Source organism: Helianthus annuus, chromosome 3 (assembly GCF_002127325.2).
Source record: "Helianthus annuus cultivar XRQ/B chromosome 3, HanXRQr2.0-SUNRISE, whole genome shotgun sequence".
In the NCBI taxonomy this organism is placed as follows: domain Eukaryota; kingdom Viridiplantae; phylum Streptophyta; class Magnoliopsida; order Asterales; family Asteraceae; genus Helianthus; species Helianthus annuus.
Window position 1 is genome coordinate 38,021,452 of NC_035435.2, and position 9,733 is coordinate 38,031,184.

General features: G+C 33.5%; 1 protein-coding gene across 1 annotated transcript; it reads right to left on the reverse strand.

The window, feature by feature from the left end:
* Nucleotides 1-264: 264 nt before the first annotated feature.
* On the reverse strand, nucleotides 265-1,913 carry LOC110929136 (transcription factor MYB36). The gene is made up of 3 exons (XM_022172255.2): nucleotides 1,719-1,913; nucleotides 1,480-1,609; nucleotides 265-1,281 (listed from the first exon to the last, which is right to left on the reverse strand). Exons 1-3 carry the CDS (start codon nucleotides 1,852-1,854, stop codon nucleotides 528-530), a joined length of 1,020 nt encoding a protein of 339 aa, XP_022027947.1. The 5' UTR covers nucleotides 1,855-1,913; the 3' UTR covers nucleotides 265-527.
* Between the last annotated feature and the right edge of the window lie 7,820 nt (nucleotides 1,914-9,733).

The window sequence follows — 9,733 nt, forward strand, 5'->3', positions numbered from 1 at the left end:
AGGTCCAAGCTATGTGTTGATGCGAATGCCTAGCTTCAAGCACATATTATTAGACTAGTTAGTTTGTAGTTATTTAATCTGTCTTTAGTTTATGTTACTTGTTTGTTTTTGTTTTAGCAGTTACTCTTTGTATCGTTAATTGAGTTGTCGACACCATACTTCATTGTTTCACATCAACCGAATACATAACACAAATTCACTCACTCTCTCTCTCTCTCTCTACATTATTTCTCTTATGATAATAATAACCAAGTACAATTCATAAACAAATAATAAACACAGAAATACAATCTAAAATTTTAACAAAAGGGGAATAGTTTTTCTTTACGTAGATATTGATAGAACAACCAGAAAGACAGCGTTATTACACAAATTTACAACATCGTCGATCAGTCCTCTCCATCGCCTCCAATTTTATCATGATAACTATATATGAATAAACATTAACAAAGATAAATACCTCGTACTTGTTTTAGTTTTCATCGTACTCTACACGAAGCCTTGCACTAACTCGAGTACTTCATTTCTCATTTCTGGTGATCAAGGATACCATTTGAGTCCCACGAGTTTGACGAAGCCGAATTCGCATCGAACTCATTAGACCACCAAGTCATCATGTCCTTGGCACCATCCATGTCCTTGAAAAGTTCAAACTCGTTCACCTGTGCCTGATCTATCGATTCGGAGTTCGCTCCTTTGTTGCTCAAGAACTGGTCGATTTCAGCTTGAAATGCCATAAACTGCTGGAAATCGACACTTGGCTGTTTTACACCATTGGTTTCCGGTAGTGTAGATGACCCAACATTGATTCCATTGATGGGATTGTCTACTTGGTTGATCAACATATTATTAGGTAGGGAGTACACTTGTTGAAGGTGGTTGTTAGATGGTCCATAGAGCTGAACCTTTTGAGGGGAATCAGGAAAAACATGTTGCATCATTAGAGGGTAATTAGATGATTCATTTAAAAGCTGTAAACTTTGCATCATCTTTTCTTGAATTGGGTTCAACTTGCAAGGCCACAAGGACATGTTAGCACGTTGTGACATATTAGGGTTTTCAAGGCTTTGGAGTTGCATATGAAGTTGGAGCCTTTCAATGGCAGAATTACTTAAAGTTTCCACTCCATTCCCATTTTTGGGATCCTGGGTTGAACCAGGTATCCTACTAGCATGAGACTGTTTACGCCTTCCGAGCAACTTCTTCTTCAATCTTGTGTTCCAGTAGTTCTTGATATCATTATCAGTTCTTCCAGGAAGTTGCGCCGCGATTATGGACCACCTGATTGATTTTGCAAGTGGTTCAATAATAGTCCATATAGATACATATCATAATAAAAAGTGTTGCAAGTGATGCATAGATCTAAGAGAAATTTGAGCATGTTATGATATGGGTAATATTCTTTGAACAAAAGAAACATAGACAAGTGCAAAGGACAAGCAAACATAAGTTGAAAGTTGAAACATGAAAGACTGTTACCTGCTACCAATACTAATATAGAGGCTGCAGATGATATTGTCTTCTTCTTCAGAGAATCCTCCATGCTTGATGTTAGGTCTTAGGTAATTTAACCATCTGAGCCTACAACTTTTTCCACACCTCTTTATGCCTTCATATATACCAGAATCCTTAAGTTAGGTTATAAGTTATAACTCCAAGAATTGAAGTATCATACTGACAATTTGACCAATAACAAAAGATGAAATGAATATGCATACCGATCTTTTGAGGAAGAGCGATCCAGTTACCACCGGTGCCATATTTTTCGATATAATCTTTGAGTGTAGCGTCTTCTTCAGGAGACCATGGACCCTTCTTCACGTTTGCTTTGTCACAACAAGGTGCTCTTCCCATGGTTGTTCAATATCTTTACCTTAGTTTGCAAGTCTTCTATCTAACCTCTCTTTCGTTGAGTCTCTGGTTTGTTTGTGGAAAAAATGTATTAGCGAAGACCCTGAATTTATAGTGGGTAAGATTAGGGTTAGTTGTGATGCTAGTTCAAAGAAAAGAAGTTCATACGCTTCTAGGGTTTTGGTGACTTTTTGACAACTTGTTGCATAGAATATAGCTATGCTTTATTATTATTTTAAATTCTTATTTTTCTTTGAATTTTCTTTTCTAGATTATAGTTTAATAGCTACTTATTGCCTCAAATTTAGGATGTCAATAACACACAACTTTGCGATTGGTATCGTTAACCTCAATGTCCCATATTTGCTCCCATACCAATTTAGTGTGTGCAATCACTAGTTGTTAAAAATTACTCATTAGAATCTTAAAATTACTTTCTTGCTTAATTTCTTTATGATTTTATTACACAATATAAAAACTAAAAAAAAGTGAATTTATTTTATTACCTAAGGACGTACGCAAATAAAAAATAGAATGTTGACGAGTATGATTTGGGTAGACGAGTACGCATGTTTTGAGTAATTGGGATATCACCTAATTCCATGCGCTTTCATACCCAAAAAAAATTTCAATACTAACTTTAATACCCGAATACCCGTCCCTTCACCCATTCGAATAGTTCGGGTTTTGGATTTACGCGTGAGGTCAGGGTTCGTTAGCCATCCATACTTAAAATACATACACCGTTTGTTTCTTTTTTACGGGCTAGCTAATTCGCAATATCTTACTGATATTTAGACACTTCTGCTATGTGAAGTGTGACAATACAGAAATATAGTAAAAGATAGCAGCTACGTAATAAGCTAAATTACTATACATCTCAATTATAGAACTGATAATAATTAATAAACTGTAATTTCAACTTCAAGTGAACAAATAATAAAGATGCAACCAGACAAACAACTACACAAATATCTCATTGGTGTCCTAAGTATTATTATTTTAAAGTAGACTCTGAGAAATTAGTTTTATTTTAATTTAATGTTTAAAGGTAATGGTGCAAGTAAATTCAAGAAAGAAGCCTCCATACTCTTTGTTTGTCGCCAACCTCTCATGTATTGTTCCATTATTAGCTACAGATGTATTTGTGACAAAATCATAAAAATAAAACATTTGTCTTAAAGTTTGGATCATTTCTGAATATTAATATAAAATAATGATCTGCTTTTTAATTTATCATGAAATTGATAACAGTTTCCTTACTTTTATAAGAGGAAATGCAAATTCAGGAACTAGGATATATAATCTGGACAAGGTATATAACATATATATACTTTGGTTATAAAGACTCTTATATGTGTTCATGAAATATGGAAAATGAGTAAAGAATATGGGTTTTAACTTAAAATTGTTACTTTAGATTGTGTATTTTTATTTTTATCTTATTCAAGAAAAACGAATATTATTTTGACCGATTTAATAATTTAGCATTAAATTTAGGTTAAAATATATTATTAGTATTGTATCCATTACATTACCCTGAACTTAATATTTAGGTTACTATAATCACAAAAAAACTCATTTGTAATATACTTGAAACTTTAGATCGATATTTGATAGTAACTTTTCTCCTAATTGAGTTTTTTTTATTTTTTCACTTATCCAAGAGGATAGAAATTGATTTTTAGTAGTTCGAAGGAGTGGAAGTCAATTGGTGGTGGCCGAGAACAACTTTGGAATGGATGCAGTTAACTGACCTAATGAAAGAATTGAAGGAATACACATTTAAGAATGATAAAGATAAATGGAAATGGAAAACCCAAACAGTTGGGGGTTTTGAAATAGTTGGGATTAGAATGGATACAAATAAAGAGGGGTATGCTGGACATAAAAACTACCTGTTCGAAGTGTGGGCTTGAAGCGGAGTCCGTGGATCATCTATTGGTGCAGTGTCGTCATGCGAGAAAGGTTTAGGAGACAGTATGGAGTTGGCTAAAGCGTCCAGCGGCAATCAACTTAATGAATTGCAAGGATACATTGAATCTGGTGAGCGAGTATGATGGATCGAAAAAATGGAAAAAGGTAATAAGTGCGGTCTATGGTACAACAATGTGGCACTTATGGAAAGCGCGGAATTATAAGGAATTTAATGAATAGGATACACATCTTAGCAAACTGATGGAAGATATTATGGCGAGCTCGTTTCTTTGGCTTAGGGAACGATCCAAAATAAAGAACCTAGTATGGGAGAGATGACACGACTTTAATATAAGAGATGTAATCATGTAATTTTGTTTCCTTCTGGGTTTTTTTTCTTTTCTTTTTTTTTTTTTTTGTCGTGTGTTTGTTTCCTTTGTTTTTTTTAGGGTTTTTACAGCAATGTTGGCCCCGTTCTATATATCATAGAATCTTCCGCCATTCAAAAAGAAAAATTGGTGGTGGACATTATTGCTTTTTGTACTCGTATACAATGTTACTGAAGGTGGTTCTTGGGTCACATATCAACAACACCATGTTTGGATTTAACAGTCTATAATTGTATATACAGAAATTGTGCAAGTACCCTAATTACGAAGTTAGTATAACTAGCTACTTTGACTTCATCGCCGTTCAAAAAAAAAAAAAAAAAAAAAAAGCTACTTTGACTTTAAATATAAATAGCCAGATCATTAGAGTTTTTTTCCATAATCGTGTTAAGGGAAAACTATTTACCATTTTAATGTTCTTTAAAAATTATTTACCAAAATAGTGTTTTTCTTTATTTTTTACTTTTTGTTTAGTTTTTTATTCTCTCATTTATTTATTAGATTAATAGTTTTTTATTTTTTATTTCTTTAAAAAGTTACTCCCTACTCACGTTTCAGTTGGCCAATTCTTTTCTTATACTTTTCTTAATCTTTTTATTCAATTACTAATATAAGTACATTTTTTAGTCAACCCGTTCTAGTGTTTTTTATCCTTATTTATTACCAGCTCGTTATATTTCATTTTTTATCATAAAACATTCCAGTTGTAAAAGATGCCTTGTGTTAAAACAAAATCAAACTCCTTTCTAAGAAATTAAAAAAAAAAAAAAAAAACAAACTCTGTTGTTGTTTCTAAGAAAAAACAAACTCTATTGTTGTGAAGTAAAAAAAACAAAAACAAAATGTCAATATATTAAAAAAAAGGGAAAAAAATCGCAAACGATGAGAATTGGTTCAAACATAACAAATATGAACAAACAATCGAGGTAAATAAAATCCTTATTTTAAAACATGCAACCGACATCCATGGTTAACATCAACAATGGAAAAAGAAAATATTGTTTCAATCGATTATGGAGATGAAATACATGTTCGCATTCAGAGCTAATTTATAAAATAGTGATGGAGATTTAATTTTTTATGCGCTTATTTTAATTTTTTTATTCTAATAGATAATGGAGTCAATAAGAAATTAAATAAAAACTAAGTGAAAACACTATTTTGATAAATAGTTTTTAAAGAACACCAAAATGGTAAATAGTTTTCTCCTTAACACCAATATGAGAAAAAACTCCATATCATTATCGGAATTAGGTTCCATGATGAACTTCAATTATCTTTTAACCGCAAAATGTTTTGTATCAAAAAATTTGTAATCTTTTGGTTTTATAAAAGTTATTGTACTTAATGTCTATCTTCAGAAGACGTCTTAAGATTTTGTTGTTGTTGTTGCATGCGATTTTTTTATAGCATGTCATTTTCTCATTTTTACAACATTTTATTTTCTCATCTTTCAACATACGATTTTTTCAACTTTCAACATGCGACTTTTTATATTTTACAACATGCGAGTTTTTGGTATCCAGTTTATAACGTGCGAACTTCAAATCTCGTACGCTCGTACGATAAGGCATATTGTACATTACACGTTTAGATTCTAGTTCGATTTCAAGCCTTAAATCGCTTTCTAGAAAGTTATACGCAAACTGATGCATAAACGTAATCAATTTAATGCGACAAACACCCCGGAACAGTGACTTGGGCTTAAGATATCTTAAATAACCTTTACATAACTTACAAATAAGTTTTGAAGGGTTTGGTGTATCAAAAACAAGTTTATTCAATCTCAGGGACCTTTTGCGTCAAACTGCGAAAGTCTGCCGATTCGTATAGCAACGAACATTCCGGAACAAGATCATAAGCTAAACATACCCTAAATATCCTTTACATAGCTTAGAAATAGGCTTTGAGAAGTTCGGTATGCGAAAATGCGCATATTTGATCAATAGGGACTAAAAGCGTCAAAAAGTGCATAAGTTTGCATTTACGCGCATATCTACGTTCTGAACATATCCGGACATCCAAAAATTTTTGTAATCATTAAAATATTTTATTTTAGTGATTGGAATGCAAAAATACCATTCGTCGCGTAATTTGGATCGTTTTCGCGTCCGTTCACGTTTTCGTCATAATTAATCGAATAACGGGACCGTATGACCAAACGAACCGACGTCCGAGATGTTTTCAAGCATATTTCATGTTCCCTATGCTTTAAATTCATTGTAGAGCCTTGAAATGGGGTTAACGGGGCTTAAATGCATCAAAAACTAAGTTTATTGCTTGCAGGAACCATTTCTATCATTCTCTGATTCTTCCTTGCGGGCCCCGTAAGCCCAAACATAAATCTACGCGGGGCGCTACAGCCTCTGCAGACAGAAACATTGAATCTGGCTGTACAGCCTGTTCCCATTGGTTTTATCCTAGTTTAAGCATACCATTGGCTTGTTTAAGTGTTCCCCTAGTATTCTAATCTATGTGCTACATGTGTATGGCCAAGATCAAGCTTTGATTCTCTCAAAAACACATGTAATGATCCTATTAATCCAAGATTTCCTATAAATAGTCTTGGGTTTTCATCATTGTTCCATGCTCATTTGATCTCATCTGCTCTAAGTGGAGGTATTCACATACTTGAAGACCACCTACCTGAGCATTCTTGAGTTCTTATTCCTAGCTTGGACCCTTTGTAAGCTTATTTTATGCTTGTTTATGCTTTTCAAGCATGAAAGTCAAACAGTGTTTGACTTTCTGCTTTGACCATGAATTGGTCAAGATAAAGTTCGTTGAACTTTGCAACGTGAGCATAATCACGATGGTTATAGTCCCTTGTGACTATACCTACTGATTACCACGTCGATTAGTCGAAGTGACGAGTCAAAGTTTCAGTCAAAAATGCCGATTATGGGCATTTTGGGCCGAAATTTGTTTTAGGGTATCAAAACACTTTGTTTTGATATGAAACCTGTTTTCTAACTTAGTTAAACATGTTTTAACATATTTAACTCGTCACTTTTAGTCTAGTGCTTGTATAGGGTCGTAAGTCAAGCGGTCTTGACAACCGCTTAGACTTTCGAACCCGACTCGTTTGGTCGATCGTTAGGATCCGACAAACATATTTTGTGACGATAGTTGTATATGGAATAACCTTCCGAGGTTATACCTTATGGTCACTTCGTTTAGTTAGTTGTATGATAGGTAGTTTATATGCCTTAGGAAAATGACCAAAATGCCCTTTTTACGCATAATTTCATTTTAAGCGTATGTAACCTAAATTTTGATGTCTAAACTAATTATGCAATGTTATTAGACATGTTAAGGCATATAATACTTGTCATAGGACTAGTTAGGCTGTCCGAACGCGCTTTTGCACGAACGACGCGTTAAAGTGGCGTAAACCACCTTAACAGGTCATAACGGATCATAAACACTTAGGATAAGTTTTAATTTAGAATGTAGGCCTTGTTAAACTATATCACATGAGTTCCAATACTCATTTGGTATATGAGATCTCATTCTACCCGATCTTTCGATTTAGGTGTCGATTCACTAACATAGTATCTGATACACTAGGAACCGCTTCAACACTTGAACTCTTGGTCTTTTGAGCTTTGTTATATCTTTTGAACAAGAACTATACGCAATCCCAAGTAAGTACATAGTTCCCCTCTTTTACCGTTTTCAAATGTTTTGGGGTGATTCATATGTGTAACCGATTTGTTTTTCCAAATATATGGCATATATGTGTTTACTAAGTGCTTTTATGTGTACTATTCCGATTAGGCAAATACGATGTTTATCCAAATCCTTAAAAGATCTACCTATCTTCATAGTTAGATTCTTATAGGATATTTGAAGTACAGTCTTAGATCTTCCTATCTTCATAGTGAGATTTTTAAGAAGTACTTTACAAGACGATGGTTATGGCTATGTGTAGATTGTTGGTGATTTAGATAACGAAACTAGAGTAATACAATAAGAACATGGTGGATACGCCGCTGGTACTTCCTATATATAAGTGTGCTTATTGTATTACCTTTCGTGGCGTTATCCCGAATCACCATTAGGATTTAGGATGTTGTGATGCAATGATTCAATATGATAGAAACCTAATCCTTTTAGCATCAATTTATTTTCATAGATTGATACTTGTAGGATGTTTAAAGTGCTATTATTGGTGTCCTTGTTTGGATTCATTGTCTACTTTAATGCGTATGCGACTAGACAATGTGACGAGAACCAGATCCCTGTAATATTTATCTATCTTCATAGCTAAACATACATGGGATGATTAAAGTGCTATTATTGGAGTCCTTGTTTGGATTCATTGTGTACTTTAATGCGTGATTACAAGTTATTGACAAGTTGACGATTATGTGTTTATGTGGTAGTTGTGATTTAGATAACGACACGAGTGTAATAAAATAAGAACATGGTGGATACGCCGCTGGTACTTCCTATATATTAGTGTCCTTATTTTATTACTCTTCTAACGTTATCCGAATCACTTTAGGATTTTGTGTACGATTGATTCAATGTTCGATTACCCAAATCCTTGTAGAATCTCTCATATCTTTATATGTTAGATTCTTAGAAGGATGTCTAAAGTATTATTATGAATCATTGACTTGATTTATATAATACTCACACAAGTTTTGTTTTATTTCAAAAAAGTTATTATTAATCCTTGATTGGATTTCTAATAACACAATAACGGGTTTTACGATGATCTTAACAAGGTTACAACGTACGATTTCAAATGGCATAAAAATAACTTGGTAATAATCATATTGCCATATATAAAACTATTTGCCACGAGTTTTCATAATCAAGATTATGTATTCCAATACTAAACTTTTGCCATTCTTTGGCTTCAAGATTTATTTTCAATTGACAGCTCTCGTAGTTGTCAAAGTATCGCAATACCAAACTTCTTTGCCATTTATTTGGGTAACAAAACCTATGTACTCGCCAGCATTTTTATGTTGACTATTTTTCACATATGTTTCAGGTTTTCAACTATTCAAGCATGTGACGCATAGGACTGCATTCGGGCCTTAGACTTCTTTAATCAAAAGACAATTACATGTATTCTTTGTTTGTAAAACGATGTTAACATTATTGAAACAATTTTAGTACCAGTAGTTGTGAGCAATTTGTAACGTGACTCTCCGATATTTCCGCCGCGTGTTGTTGTATTACGCGATTGGGGTGTTACACCTCTCTCTCAAGAAGCTATGGCCAACACCCCCTAAGCTCACCATCATTTTTCTAGCAAGTTTCCAAGTATTCTAAGGCATTCCTAAGGTGTAACAAGCAAAGATAAGAAGGTTGGAAGCAAAGGAACTTGAAGGACCTTCTCTTGGAGTTATTATCCACTTCATTTCTCATCATCTTCCATCTTGATTCTTCCCTAGCCATAGTGCTAGTAGTATTCCCCTTTGATCTTATTTTTATTCATAATCTTAGGGGTTAAAGTATAATGTAACTTGATAAACTAAAGAATCTCATCAAAACATAAGCATGATCATAAACATAAAGCTTAAAAACATGAAGATCAAGTTGTTTTAGTGTATGTG